Below are 16,051 nucleotides of genomic sequence, written 5' to 3'. Positions count from 1 at the left end.
ATGTTCAGAGGCTGTGGGACTTTCAGGAGGTACAAATTCAGCTGGGCGAGGTTCTCCTTGTGCTCTGATTTGTTTGCATCACAGTCGCATAGAGTAACTTACCAATAGATAGCTGTAATTCAAAAATTTTAGAATCTATCTTGACCACTTCCTGCAGTAACTTCTGAGCTTCATTGAGTATTGCCGAATCTAAAGAGTTGTAGTGGATCAAGTCAGGGAGATCTCAAACACACACACACACACACACACACACACACACACGTAAAGTACTGTATTTTTCCGTGTATAACACGCCCCCATGTATAAGACGACCCATATTTTTGGGGACAAAAAATAAAATTTTGGAGGGGGAGACTGCCCAGAGATGTTAAGTTTTTTGGGGGGCGGGATGCCCACCTGCACACTCAACGAAACCACAGCAGATGGCACGCATGCCACAAATCAAATGCCCAATTGCCGCAGACACAGCCAATCATCAGCAGGCCTTGCCGCAGCAACCAAATACACGCCAAATCGCCCATCACCCCTCAGCTTTCCACGTATAAGAAGACACACAGTTTTAGCCAATTATTTCTACAGAAATAATATCACCTTAGGATCAGAAAATTACGGTAATTGCGTTACATTCTGTTGCGCTCTGGCATAAGACAAGAAGCAGATCCCAGGGTTAATAATAATAATAATAATAATAATAATAATAATAATAATTTATTATTTATACCCCGCCCATCTGGCTGGGTTTCCCCAGCCACTCTGGGCGGCTTCCAAAAGTATATTAAAATACTGTGATACATCAAACTGCTGATGGGAGCAGTCCTGATTCTCTGCAGCAGGGATCACCAAGAGGGAGGGATCCTGGTTAGTCTATGCCATTATATCAGTGTCCCTTTGTCTCAACCCCCAAGATAGTGTGGGGGAAATGGCTCTTATGGACATGATCCTGCAAAGGGTGCAATGATTCTGTGCACAGATTGCCCAGTATATGAAGGGCACATACACATTAGTTACATCTATCCCTGGTCCCCCACCCACAACTCTATTTGGTGAAGCTCTCATCCCTCCAACTCTGCTCCCAAACCCTAGAGACCACCTTGCAGTGACTACAGCTATAGCTCAGGAGTAGTCAACCTTTTTATACCTACCACCCACTAATGCATCTTTCTTGATGGTAAAATTTCCTTACCGCCCACCAGTCCTCGATGGTAGGAGGATTCAGCTTGGGCCATAGAACCCCCTACCACCCACCTAGAATCCTGAAACGCCCACTAGTGGGCGGGAGGGACCAGGTTGACAACCCCTGGTATAGATCTTCCAGATGCAATGGGATTTCCTCCCAAGTAAGAGAGAAAAAGTATAAATAAATGCATCACTGAATTGAAGTTTAAACTGTTTATTATTATCAAATCCAAATTTTCTTATTATTATTAGCAATTCTATTTTTAAAAAATATTTTTTATCAGAAATTTTATTTACAACATAACACAACCCCCCCAACACAGAAATCCATCCCTATCAGACACGAACATAACAAACAACAAGCATAATATACAACAATACAAACAACCAAATAAAAAACTTCCTTTATTCTGTACCTGGCCTCCTTATTTACTTCTTATAAGCTGTTTCCTTTATGAATAATTATTAAGATTTTTCTAATTATAACTTAAATATCCACAAAGTCTCCTGCAGACATTAATCAAAACAAGTCCAGGTATGAATTTTAGGGCACTGTTTTGTGAAGTTTTCTCTACATTTCCCCCATGCTTTTTGAAACTCTTGTCTAGTGTGATCTCTAATTGCCTCTGTTAATCTAGCCAGTTCAATATACTCTAACAGTTTGTCTTGCCATTCCATTTTTGTTGGCACAATTTATTTTTTCCAGTTTTTAGCAATTAGGATCCTTGCCGCTCCTGTGGCATAGAGGAATATTTTCTGATCTTCTCTTGCTATACCTGCGTCCATTATCTCTAGTAGAAATTCTAGCCCTTCCTTATACAAACACACACTTCCCTCCATGCCCCCCTTTTAAAAGCCAGCAATAATTAAAAATGGGCTATATAAGATCTAAGAGGATCCCTACCCAGTAACCTGGCCACTACATTTTGGACCTGTTTCTTCCAAGGGCAGCCTCACATAGAGCACATTGCAATACTCTGTGTGAGAAGTTTTGATGAGTTCAAACAAAATGGACCAAAGAAAGGGGAATCAGCTAGTGAACTTCTGCTGCAATTCCTCAGGACTAAACTTTATCAGATTCTTTGGCAAAAAGGTATGTTGGACTTACTGCGAACTTCCTTTCTCTTCAATAGATGGAAGTTACCCAGGAATGGCTTGCTCCTCCCACTTGCCTCAGAAGCAGGGCTATGCAAATGACTTTGGGCTTGGTCCAAGCCAGTAGGAGAACTCTCCCCTGGTTTCAGGACACAATGCAGCTGAATGAAAAAAGGCATTATGGAATATTTCTTGCAGTTCAAGAAACCATTACCTTCTGTTCCCATAAACACAAATAAGTGGGCATATAAATAACCCCTGCCTGAAGAAGATTAGACAGAAGGTCACCCCCCGACCTTAATCTATCCTAATAATTGGCTCCTGAAGTCAACCCTAACCCTAACCTCTTGTACTGTGGCAAGGAGACAATTCTTGGGTGATTCATCTACTGAAGAGAATTAACATCCATGGGAAACCCAGTCTTCCCGGCTTGGAGTAATATAGGAACGGCATGTTTTAAAAAATGGCAAAGCAGGACACTGTACAGTGGATGCTTGGGTTGTGAACGTGATCCATGCAGGAGGCACGTTCGCAACCCGCAGCGCCACATCTGTGCATGCACGGGTGTTGCAATTCGGCACTTCTGTGCATGTACAAAGCATGATTTAGCGCTTCTGTGTATGTGCGAGCGCCAAAACCCAGAAGTAACCCATTCCAGTACTTCCAGGTTTAGCGCAGTGCGCAACCCAAAAACACGCAACCTGAAGTGTCTGTAACCCGAGTTATGACTGTACACCCACCCTGGGGAGCTGTCCAATTCAAACAACAGACAGAGCTTCACAAGTTACATCATGTCTTGGTATGGGTGGAGTTGTAGGACCTTGGAAAGTCTGGTGTTAACCCTTGCCGTCTTTGGCTGGCAATGCAGAGTTTGGCTGCCATTTACATTTCTGTTGTTTGTTTGTATATATAGGTTAGTGGGAGGGTTTTGCAGAGGAAATGGAACGAATTGGCCTCTAACTATAGACTGGCATTTAAAGGTACTGAGCCCAAAGTCATTTGATAGTCCTGCCTCTGGAGCAAGTGAGGAAAATGGCCTGCTCCTAACTGCCCTCCAAAACTGAAGGGGGAATCTTGCGTTCCATATGGGGTTACACAACTGCTGAATATTGTGAATGGAATAGAAGGGTATTCTCAGAGGAGAGGCATTGGAAGACAGGTGGGCAATAAAAAACCCCTCTTTACATGACTATAAGCCCTGCTTCAGGTGTGGGATGATGACCCAGCGTGGGAGAGAGGGAAAGGACTTGAGCATCAACACTGCAACTCATTACTTACCATTCATGTGTTCAAAGGACTGATTTCGACTGACCATGAATTCCCGAATCCTCTGCATAGCATTGATCTTTACTGCTACTTCTTGTGATTCCAAATAATCTAATACCAAGGAAGGTAGAAAAGGAGTACTGTTTAGACACAACCTAGTGAGATGGTCATTCTGAGCATAGCACACACCTGCCTCCCTCTGCAATGGTCACAAGGACTCAATTTCTAATGCCATTGCTCAGTCCTGGAACAGGCGTTGACATACGAAAAGAGACAGTGCACTGGAGCGCAAGTGGAATGTGGCAATCAGCTACCTCTTTGTGCAGAGCTTAGCTGGTGGGGGGTTTCCACATAGATTGAATCAAATCAATGGGGAGTACAAGGACTTAATGGAGGTAGGGTTGTGCCTCCCCTCTTTTTGAAAGGGTACTTCATATTCTTTGCTATAAGAGTAGGAACTTACACAGAACAAGCAGCACAGTTGAGATAGAAAGCATGAGGACACACAGGAACCCAACAGCCCATTCACCATAGTAAGATTCCTCCTCATTAGGCAGTGTCTCTGGAAGGAAAAAAAGGAACAAAAATTGTCCTTGGACCACCCATAGAAAGCATCCTGGCATCATCCCAGTGGATAAGCTTATTCATATATTCTGGCTTTAGCCAGCAGCCCCTAAACCACAAAAGCTTTGAAAGCTGCTGCTCAATAAACCTACACTGGACTGAAAGCTTGATAACTTGATAACTATGGGCTTGTCACAAATCTTCCCTCTGTCTTCCAAGGAGCACCCTGTTGGGATTTTTGCCTATGTGCTATCTGATGCAGCTTCCCACAAAAGCAATTAAGGAGTTGGCCGAAGACCAAGAAGACTGAGCAGAGGGAGTTATTCTGCCTAGAGATATGGGACCTTGGATACAACTCTGCTATTGGACGAGGCCACTCACATAGGCATGATGACACATGACCTTCCTGTTGGTTAGTGGCTGGTTGGTCAATGTTGTTGGAGTTTGTTCAGAAAGAGTTATGATCCATGTCTGTATCTGTTGGGATATGACTACTACGCAGCTGCGAACAAGCAGCTGGATGTTTACATCACATGATGGAGCTAACCATGGGACAGGAAGCTCCAGGGATTTCTCAGAGATCTGTTCTTTGTGTAACATGAGATCTTCCTGTTGCTTGTGTGAAGGAAGTCTGAGTCAGTTGCTCGGAGAAGTCTGAGTAAACGGACATGTTTTTGTACAGTTGTACAGTCAGAAATAAACTGTAGAGATGTAGCAGACTTTCTGACTATCTTCTTTCTCCTGCTGCTATGCAAGAGGGAAGGGGGTGTGCACCTTTCATCAGGGAGGTGTCGCCTATCAAGATCTCCCTGGACTGCCGGGATGCCAGCCAGGGAAGATCACCGGTAAACAGGCCCCAGGAGCCTGGGAGAGGGGCCAGCCTCTCCCGAGGGGGCCAGTTTTCCAACAGTATCCTGTATATAGTAACTTGTGAGTCTGCTGTAAATAATAAACCTATAAGTAACCAAGTTACTAATAGCAGCGTCTTGTTCCTGCTACATCCTGCCAGCTAGCAACCGACTGCTTCTGGACAGTCTGCGTATGCTCTGCAATATTCAACAGGTTATGGCTGAGATCCTTCAACAGGTTATGGTCGAGATCCTTCAATACACCTTGCCACCATTGCCGCCACTACAGCACCAGCAGGTGTAGCAAATGGTATAGTTTGCATGGGCCGAAAAGATGGCTGAAGAACATCACAAAATGTTTTTTTTTAAAATGATATTTATTAAAGTTTCAAAGGATACAAAAAATTACACAAAAACAAAAAGTACAAAAAGTAAAAATACAAGAAAATAGAAAATACAGAAAAAAGAATAAAAAACAAAAACAAAACAAGTTCATTGTTTTCAGACCCTTAACTGTCATTGCCTTCTTTCGTAGCCCTCCTCCTCCTCCCTTCTTTTGTATTCTAGTTATTAATTATCTCAGCAAATCCTTTCCTTTCCATGTTTCATAAAATTCTATCATTACATTACCCTCGACTAATTTAATCCTATCTTTCTATAATAAAATAAACCTTAAAGTTTAAAACTTAAGTCTTAACCTTACCAGCTTCTTATAATCATAATATTCTTTCATAATTCTTTATGCATCTTTACTAAAGCCAGGTAATTTCTTCCAACATTTTTCTATCATTCACCAACTTTATAAAACATTCTAATAATAAAGAAAGAGAAAAAGAAAGATATTGACAAGTCCCATCTTTATCCAACGTCCCTTCCTCCTGGTTCCGGGATTTGTCAGTCCTTATTCCCATCAGTCTAACCCGGTAACCTTATGTCCGAGGCCCTCAGGTCACTTCCATGGCCCTTCCGTGGCTCTTCTTCATATTTATAACTATAGTTTCCCTTATCTCCTCGTGGTAACTCCAGCTTGCCAATGTCTCTTGCTCGTGGTAACTCCAACTTAATAATGTTTTTAACCCTTCTCGTCAGATCAGACCCTTTTCCGTATTCATCGCTGCATTCCATGTAGTATTTAAAAGCATGTTTCAAGGGCCCTCCAAAATTGAGAGCCCCCACAGTCCCAAACATATCGCAGCCCATTACCATGTTTAAAGAGTCCAGACATCCCAACATAGGGGGGTCAATCCAGCCCCCCATTTCCAAGCCACACTGAACTTTTCCTTTCCAGATCTGGCTTTTTCCAAGTTCTTTTGTCCAGTCCGAAGGATCATACTCCTGTTGGGTCTGTTCTGTCAAAACATACTCCTCCTGTTCTGTCAAAACACACTCCTGGTTTGAATCCTGAGTAGGCTCCACATGTTTTCCCACAGTCTGGTCAAAACATTCCACTGCCTGTTTAAGATTTCTAGTCGAAATGGCCTTCCAGTTCGCCTTATCATGTAATTCTTCCAGTAGAGCATTTGTTTTGTAAAAAGCGCAGATCAAGGCTTCTGAATACATTGTCCTGCACAATCAAATACTTTCCCACGTTTATTTTGTAACAGCTGTCAATTCCCTGGAGTTAGTTACAGCTTCACAAGCTCCCCCTAGGGGGAAAACTTATGTTTATTTTTGCTAGAAAGCTTCCTCCCCCCCCCCAATACTTAAGATACTTTGTCCATATATATTCCTTTAAAATGCGAAAGGGAACAGTGGAATCACAAAGTTTCTCTTCTTTTAGTTATCTGTCAAAAAAAACAATTATCTTGGTAAACTCACGTCAGTCCTGACACCCCGCTCCAGGATCAGGACGAAGGAAAATAACTTCCTTTTGCAGTTACTCAAATAGTCCGGAAAAAAAAAGATTCCCAATTTAAAATGTTGAAATCCACTCTTTTAAAAATGATTTTCTGAGCTCTAGTGTAAATTGCCTTTGCTTTATTCTATTTACAAAAGAACGGGAGGGTGACTTCCTGTTTAGCCCTTCCCGCTCCGTACCAAATTCAATAGATTTTTTTTTATAGTCCTATACTGTCCTTCTCACAAATCTTTCTTTGATATCCCATTTGTTCAAATTCTAAGTACTCACGGGTGCTTGTTTAAGAGTCCAAATTGTCCCAGGAAAGAAGGCAGCGCTCTCCGGCAGCAGCTATGCAGCTTCGCTCCACGGAAATAGCGATTGACTCACAGCACCACGCCACTTCCCCCTCCTCACTTCGGAGCCCATTAGTGGGTTCCTTAGCGGATTGGGGGGGCGCTAAAGGTGCCCGCCGAGTCCCACGGTCACAGGCTTCATCCGCCTGTGATTTTGAAGGGGTCCCCGCTTCGCCGTAGCGGAGTAGACCCTGTTTACCGCAGAGCCAGTCCCTCCAGTTCAGAGGGAGTCCGCCATTGCCAGTGGCGCCACCCCGGAAGTCAGAACATCACAAAATGGATGCAATGCCTTTGAAATGATCACGAACTGTGTTGCATAAGCACTAATGGAATGTGGAAAACATCATAAAGTTTTGGCAAAAACAGTGTGTGCCGGGAACGGTACGTGCAAGGAGGCTTGGAGGTGGGCTGCAGAACTTTACACAATGTTTAGATAAGATAAGAGTTGTAAGATGATGCTGAGGACAAGGATGTGAGATGCCAAAAACATGCCAAGAACAAGGAGTAAGGAGTTGTGTAATGGAAGACCAAGGTGTATAAATGGTAAAGCCTTACAGCCTCAGTTGTGTGCCAGACATTGACAGCTGTCATCCGGTCACTCGTGTTTCTTACTGGGTCTGATCAATACAGTGTAGAGTGGTGAGTATGGGAGATGTATGTGTCAGGGAGAGGCAAACAGGAAAAGATGAAAGAACAGAAACCAGCAATTATAGAGAGCCGAAAGAGATCATTAGCAGCCTGTCGTCTGACAGTGAGTCTGACGTAGAGAGGGAGGAGGGTGAGCCAGGAACAAGTCATTCTGTACACAGAGGAAGTCAGGGGAGGGGTTTCCGCAGACTTGCATGCTGGGTACGGAAAAGGGAAAAAAAAAAGAGTAGACGCGGCAACTGTGCAACAAGGGGACAGATGCTAGTTGAAACGCTGGAGATGTACTTTTGAACTTTGTCAAATAAATCAAATAGTTTGGAACTGGCTGGGAGCCCGGAGGCTTATCTATGCCAGCTGGACAGCATTAAGCCTCTGACAGTATGGATGTTTGTGTGATTGAGTGCATGTTCCCTGTCTTGTCATGCTTGTTAATCAATAAAGCAATGTTACAGAGAAAATCCAGCGTTGGTTGTCTGAGGTTTACTTGCGCTTTCCTAGAGTGTACTACTGGTCTCATTAATGCTAAACACTAAACAGATTAAAAGGACCTATTGGTCATAACATAGGCTGGATCCTTAGAGGCTGGATCTGCTGCCTTCATGGATTCCGCCACCCGAGGCAGTCACCTCAGCTTGTGAGTTGGGTGGGCCAGCGTTGGCTTCTTGTTTCCCCTAGCCTTTCCCCCTGTACATCAACAATGCCAGTATAAAATAAACATCACGATCAATAGAAGGCAATAGTCAATAACACCTAACTTACTCCATGTAGGGTTCACACAGACACAACAACAACAAAACCTTGCTAAGCATTGCAAAATATAAAGGCTTATATTCAGAAAGATAGGCAGAGTCCCACTGATTTTAACTAGACATTTTCATCTGAATTCTACAGATGTATAAATTACTGAATTTCTTAAACACTTGGAGGAGTTCTTCTTTCTCTTCATGTTCCTGCCTGGAAGTTAAGATCTATATATTTGGCAGTGATTCGCTAATGGAACTTTTCTGCCATGATGCCCCATTTTTGGAATTTTCTACCCACTGAAATTTTTCTGGCACTTTTGTTGTTGACATTTATACACCAAGTCAATATGTGGCTACTTCTCTGAGCTTTTAGAGACCAAGAACTAAGCCATGGGTTGGAAAACTTAGGCCCAGGGGCCGTATCCAGCCCAATTGCCTTCAAAATCCTGCCCGTGGACGGTCTGGGAATCTGTGTGTTTTTACATGAGTAGAATGTGTGCTATTATTAAAAATGCATCTCTGGGTTATTTGTGGGGCATAGGAATTTGTTCACACCCCCAAATATAGTCCTGCCCCCCACAAGGTCTGAGGGACAGTGGACCGTGGTGCCCCCTGCTGAAAAAGTCTGCTGACCCCTGTAGTAAGCCATAGTAAGCAGCGTGTGACAGGGGGCAGGGATGAAAAAGAAAAAGGAAGCAGAGGGCTTGCAGAAGACCAGGTAAGATTTTTTGCTCATTGGGGATGGGCAAAGATGTCAATTTCTCATTTTTTCCAATTCTTAATTCAGTTCTCCACATTTCCAGACTAGATTGTGATTATTTTTTTTAAAAAAAACACACATTCTAATGAAAATTTGCCAGTGTTTTAGTGCGAATTTCTCTTAATATGCACATATTTTATTGCAATTTGCCTAATCTAGAAATTTGCAAAGGAATTTCCTTACGCTAAAGTTTTTTTGTATGTTATTTTTATCAATGCATGCATTTTTATGCACACCTACTGCTATTACATGTGTGTGTTTTTAAATAAACATTGCTTGGCTGGACAAACACTTGCAAAATTTGGAGAAGTGTGAGTTTCAGAGTATGGCTCTGTTTCAGTTTGCATGTTGTTCTGGACAGTGAGAAGTACACCTTTAAATGTGAACTGAGCTGAGTTTCTCCCCATCCCTAATTCTTAAATGGAGAAAGAACCCCAAACTGGGAGTAGCTGTGTCTCTCACATCCTCTCTCCAGTTAAAGAGAAGCAAGCAAGGAAAGCAGACAGAATGGAGGCCCCTGGGCCTTGCTCCAAATATAAAAATATGGTTTGTATTCCTGTGAACTGAAAATAAAATTAGAAACAACTTACCTCCTGATGGGAGACTACTGCCATTCTTCATTTTGTCTATTCATTTTCACTGGCTTCTCCACCTGGATTGTTCTCTACGGAAATATATAATGGACTTTGTTTTTTTAAATATTTTTTATTATTATTATCATCACTTTTAGCAAATCAATTTATAAATCAATATATCCAATTACATTTTCCCATTTCCCCCTTCCCTCCCACTCCCACCCTCCAAAGACTTCCCTCGGCTCCTCTCTCTGATTTGTTTATACATATTATTCTCTGCATGTTATAAAATTGTACATATCATTGCCTTATCTGTCATATGTTCTACTAATGAATTTGTGGATGTTTATTCAAAACCTGCCAAGGAGTCCAAATCCTTTTGTGGTCTTTTTAAATAGTTTGTAAATAGTTCCTATTCTTCCTTGAAATCACGATTGTCCTTCTCACACAGTTTATATTTCAACTTTGCCAACTTTGCATAGCTCATCAGTTTTTCTTGCCATTGTTTTTTCGTCGGGACTTCCTCATTCTTCCATCCTTGTGCTAACAAGACTCTTGCTGCTGTTGTAGCATACATAAATAGGTTTGTAGACTGCTTAAACTGTAACTAAAAGACATCCTTCACAAACCTGGCATCCTCCTAATGGTATTTGGCTGGGGCTGATGGGAATTGTAATCCAAAACGACCTGCGACAGACCTGGTTGATGAAGGCTACATTAAGACGAATGGAGTACTTAAGGAGCACTCATAGCGTTCATTATTATGCTCCTCCAGCTTTGTATAATAGGCTGGCTGGAGTTTTGTGGAGCATAGTTAACACAGCATTTGCACCCAGAAAGCCTCTGGGATCTCCAGCAGCAGCAAAGCAATGCCTGAGATTTTGAAGTGTGGGTGACCATGTCAGATGACGCAGCACTGGGCAAGGCAGGGAATTCTCTGACTCAGTGAAAAGAGGGACAGAGAATTTTGTTCTGTCTGCCTTCTTAAGCAGACCGACCTAATTTGCACCTTCTGAACAAATAAGCAGCTCGAAATGTAATTATCATTTGGGTTTTTCGCATTTCCAAATTTTGTGATATGGTCCTTGGCTCAAATTAAATACAAATGCATTTTTTAAACAACAACAACAACAACACACACACTTGTGTACTTTGTGATACATTCAGAAACATGTGTGCCGAAATAATATATATATCTAAACACTTAGTTTGTGTTTAAAACTCATATTTGAATACAATTTTTCATACCGAATTTTCTTTCTTGTCAAAATTCACACCTCAGCATAGAAATGGGATGGAATGGACTTATGAATAAACACATATGAAACACATGTGAAAGTGACATGGATGAGAAACCAACTAGTCTACCCATTCTTAAGTACAAGGCAGTTTCATACAAATAACATCCCCCACCCAATTCTGCCCCTATTTGGATACCGTGGTGCTCCCATCAGCTGATCTTCTCTTGGCCTCAGCTTCTTCCTGCAGACAGATGTTCCTTCCTTCAACAGCTCCAACCACCTCCTACTTTGATGCAGAACATTCTAGAACTCTTCCCATTGGGATTCTGCTGCTCCCTAACTGGGACTGGCAGCCAGCCAATCAGCATTCCACATAGAGCAGAAAGTCCGGGAGCCAGCGTGGTGTAGTGGTTAAGAGCAGTGGACTCGTAATCTGGTGAACCAGGTTCGATTCCCCGCTCCTCCACATGCAGCTGCTGGGTGACCTTGGGCCAGTCACACTTCTCTGAAGTCTCTCAGCCCCACTCACCTGACAGAGTGTTTGTTGTGGGGGAGGAAGGGAAAGGAGAATGTCAGCCGCTTTGAGACTCCTTAGGGTAGTGATAAAGCGGGATATCAAATCCAAACTCTTCTTCTTCTTCTTCTGGGAAAATATTTAGTTTACATATTTGCTAGAAGCCTTATAGCTGGGCTGGAAGATTGGGAAAATATTGCCTAACAGAAAAAAGATCATTTGGATGTCATTCTGGAGTGAATATTTTGAATATCGAATAGACCCCTTATTTCCTCTGTTAAGGACCAACTGGTTTGATGGTTCTGTTTTCCAATAGATGATGCAGTAAAATATTATAAAAGCAAGGAACTGCAGAAAGAGTGGGGAGGGGAGCCGAAATAAAATATATATAATACATTGTTTGCTTTCCAAGTTTTTCTTTTTTAAATTTTGGTATGTTGTAAAATTAATTATATAAAGTATATATATATGTGTGTGTGTGTGTATTTGTTGTTGTTTAGTCTTGTCCAACTCTTCGTGACCCCATGGACCAGAGCACGCCAGGCACTCCTGTCTTTCACTGCCTCCCACAGTTTGGTCAAACTCATGCTGGTAGCTTCGAGAACACTGTCCAACCAGCTCGTCCTCTGTCGTCCCCTTCTCCTTGTGCCCTCCATATTTCCCAACATCAGGGTCTTTTCCAGGGAGTCTTCTCTTCTCATGAGGTGGCCAAAGTATTGGAGCCTCAGCTTCAGGATCTGTCCTTCCAGTGAGCACTCAGGGCTGATTTCCTTCAGAATGGATAGGTTTGATCTTCTTGCAGTCCATGGGACTCTCAAGAGTATCCTCCAGCACCATAATTCATTCTTCGGTGATCAGCCTTCTTTATTGGTCCAGCTCTCACTACACACACACACACACACACACACACACACACACACTTCCAGGAGATGATTTATAGCCACCAAAAATTCTGGTGCTTCTCCAGAACCTGGGAACAAGGTGTTGGGACAAAAATGCCTCAAGGATGAGATGCAAACTCTAGAGCATATCCCTGTGTTACTGTCTCCATCACCTACCTGTCTGAGCTGACATCCTTCCAACGGTGTGTGAAAGCCAACAGCCTCACTCCCACTGGACGTGAAAGCAGACTTGATTCCGAGTCAGGAGGAGGAAGCCTCCTACCTACCTTCTGAAACTTTTTTGTATAGAAAACGAAGTGTCCCTGCTCTGTGTGAGAGAAGTGGGAAGTCCCTGGCCTGATCACACTTAAGTGAGCCTCTCTGGAACTCCACAGCCCTGCTGGGCTCACACTAATACCCCCATACTCCCTCCTCAGTCATATTCAAGATGATAGGGAGGAATACACATGAGGATTTTTTTTTACATTTTTTAAAGCACAAAATGGTGGAAACCACAGAAGGGAAGAGGAGAAGACACAGGAGATGGACCAAAACAACTCTTAAGGACAGGAGAACACTATGGGACTAATCCAGACATTCAAAGAAGTTAAGCAAAGAAGGTGTAATTGGAAAAAGGAGTGAAATTGCTTGTTTGGATCTCAATATCTTGTTTAGAGATAGGATGCCAGGTGCACAGGGTTGCCTAGCAACAGTACAACACTGAAAGTCAGGCTTGCTGACTTATCCAACCTCACTTTTTCTCAGGAATGTGCATATGAGCAGAAACTGGTATAGAAGTCAAGTCTGCATTGCATTCTGTAATCTGGAGGCAACAAGGCGAGAGTCTGTGAGCAACTGTGTTTGGTGGGTTTGGTGGGTTTTACACAGCGTAGTGTGAGCTACAGCGTGGTAAAGAGCTGGTGGATCTCTCTGTATATTTGTTTCTTTACTTCTAAGACCAGAAGAACTGTATTACAGTAGTTAGTACATTTATCTTTGTCTTGTGAGACAATAAACACTTTATACTTAGAACTGAACTGAGTGGGACAGAGGTTTTTCTTAACCAGGAACTCTGGAAAAAGATGACTACTGGAAAGCAGGAAAACTCTGAAGTTCAGCTGGAAGACTCCTGGAGCTGTGGATTCACTGTTGACCCCACTGGTCGAAGTGTGGTGAATTACTAACTGATAGCGGGACCATGCCTGGCAGGTTATAAGCCAACAGACGTCTGGAAGTCGTTATATAGAACAAGACAATGGAAACTGTCACACTCACAGGAAGACCAATTCTCTCAGAAATAAAGAGGAGAGAGACACCACTGCTCTGACTGCAGGCAGAGTTGGTCTGGGGGAAGTGGGGCGACTCCTCCCCTAGAGAGGCCACGAAGACCCTTCCTGTTGCCAATAGGGGGAGTCATCCCTAAGAAGAGTGTTATGTTCCCCTCCCCCCCATCTGGTAAAATGTTCCCCTCTAGCAGGTATACTAAATCAATCTTCCTCCACTTGGTGCCCTCCAACGCAACCTGTTGGTTAGGGCTGATGGCACCTAGAAGGCACTGGGTTGGGGAAGGCTGTATTGGATTTATTGCAACAGAAAGTGGGCTACGACTGAGTCCTCCTTGCTTTATTTTCCAGGAGTTTCCATTATCTGAGGTTGCAAAATCAGGTCACCTGAGGATGCAGGATTGACAAAAGGCTTTTGAGTGCTGGTGTCAAAGACCTGATCTCTTCCATGCTCTTAATTCCATAATTTGGATCATTGACCATGGCTTCTATTAAAGGTGGGTCGATTCATTGCCCATGAAGAGTTTTAATTGAACCATCGTTTATCGGGCTTCTTCTTACATATGCTTCTTTTTTGATCAAGACGGGGAAAGTTCTCCCAACATCGCAGTGGTGTTGCACACTTTGCTTTTATTGCACCGACTGGTCTATAAAGGTGGTTGTCTGGCTTACCGACTACCCAATAACTGAAAAGAAAAGGAAGCACAAATCAATGAGTCAGTGAGAAGCAAATTATTATTGTTGTTTTGTTGTTGTTGTTGTTGTTATTGTTATTATTATTAATTTATTTATACCCCGTACATCTGGCTTGGTGTCCCTATCCATCAACATGGGGTGTGTACTTTATTTCAGCATTAAGAGATCTCCCCCTCTCAGAATCCTCAGATTCCAGGGCATTAAATGAAGCTGGTCTGAAAAAAGAAAAGGCTTCTTCACACAGCATGGAGTTAACCTGTGGAACTCACTTCAACAGGAGGTGGTGATGGCCACCAACGTGGAAGGCTTTAAAGCAGAGGCTCCCAAACCTATGTGGCCTACCACCTCCTTTCAGAAAAAAAAAAATAAAAATACCCAGCACCCCCCCCCCCAGGAACCAACCTTTTTTAAGCAAACAAATAAAAGATGCAGTGACAAATTTGCATTCTTTTATGTGTCTGTATTTCTACCCAGTGCTATTTTTCTAGAAAAAAAGATGCCGGAACTCACCATGAATGCCTCCCTCTTTCTCTTTGAATTGCACCCACCTGGGAGGTTCCAGAACTCACCTGAGAGGTTCTGGAACCCACCTGAGAAGTCCCAGAGCTGAGTTCCTGTGAGTTCCCCCTGAAAAAGCCCTGTTTCTACCTATATCCTACAACCTAATAAAGAAAGATTAACATTCCATGGAGCGGACCAGAGTTAAGACTGCCGGCTCAGTCCGATCTATCCCAGGGGCCGAGCCGGTGCCGCATCCTGCTGTCATGGGCCAAATAGGCAGGCAGTCTGCAATCCACTTCCTGGGTCTGGGTGAAGCCCAAAAGTTCACCCTAGCCTGTGAAAACCTCTCCCCTCCAGTGCAATTGCCAGATCCAGGGGAACTTTTGTTGCCAACCCACAACGGAGCCCAACCTGGCAGTAAGCGTCATTACATAACAGATGAATCTTCTCTTCTCTTCTCTTCTCTTCTCTTCTCTTCTCTTCTCTTCTCTTCTCCCCACTTATTTTTATTCAACGACCCCTTGGATCATTCTAGTGCCCCTCAGGGGGGTGTAATCACACACTTAGGGAAATGTGGCTTTTAAGAAAGGTGACTTCTAGTGTTATGAGAGTAGGAGAAAGCCTTTTCTCTATTCTCTATTTCCACACTCATTAGTTCTGAGTGGACATAGGATCCTGCGGTTCTAGTAGATTCTTCATTCTGTTAGCCAGAGCTAATGATTGACTGGGGTGATGATGGTGGAAAGCAACAATAACCACTGAATGATACTATGGAACAAAGCAAGCCCTGTGTACCTGCATTCCTACACTTTAGCAAACATTTAAGAAGCAGTAGAATTCCTCACACTTATGTTTTCGTCTCTGTTCAAAGAGGCAAACTATCATATTTTAACAAGGTGAGGTCAAAAAGCATTGCTTGGTCTTCCAAAAAATGGAGAGGATCAAAACTGAGGGGGAGGCAAAGGGGACATGCTGTCGCCACCATGCTCTAGTCATGGACTGGTCATGCTGTTCGGATGCCTAATTATCGTCTTCCAAGGTAACTACTCTATTCCGAATTTAAAAAT

The 16,051-nt window shown here is 43.0% G+C and overlaps 1 protein-coding gene across 5 annotated transcripts in view; it reads right to left on the bottom strand.

Annotated features, from left to right (window-relative positions):
* LOC308485356 (CD209 antigen-like protein C) overlaps positions 1-16,051 on the bottom strand; it is a 38,914-nt gene that overhangs the window by 5,857 nt on the left and 17,006 nt on the right. For 3 of the 5 annotated variants that reach the window (XR_013990485.1, XR_013990486.1, XR_013990487.1), the window contains 5 exons: positions 11,306-14,473; positions 9,884-9,957; positions 4,001-4,099; positions 3,550-3,648; positions 103-189 (listed from right to left, as the gene is read on the bottom strand). Coding sequence is in view for 2 of the 5 variants with exons in the window: in XM_081021176.1 (XP_080877302.1) it covers positions 103-189; positions 3,550-3,648; positions 4,001-4,099; positions 9,884-9,914 (316 nt within the window). In the remaining 3 variants the exon portion in view is untranslated. Of the gene's footprint in view, positions 1-102; positions 190-3,549; positions 3,649-4,000; positions 4,100-9,883; positions 9,958-11,305; positions 14,474-16,051 lie in introns of those variants that run through there. The other 2 variants (XM_081021176.1, XM_081021175.1) reach the window with 2 other exon arrangements.

Source organism: Podarcis pityusensis (genome assembly GCF_964106645.2).
Source record: "Podarcis pityusensis genome assembly, chromosome: 9".
NCBI classification, from domain to species: domain Eukaryota; kingdom Metazoa; phylum Chordata; class Lepidosauria; order Squamata; family Lacertidae; genus Podarcis; species Podarcis pityusensis.
Note: the sequence above shows the minus strand (reverse complement) of the source record. Positions and strands in the feature narration are given on the sequence as shown.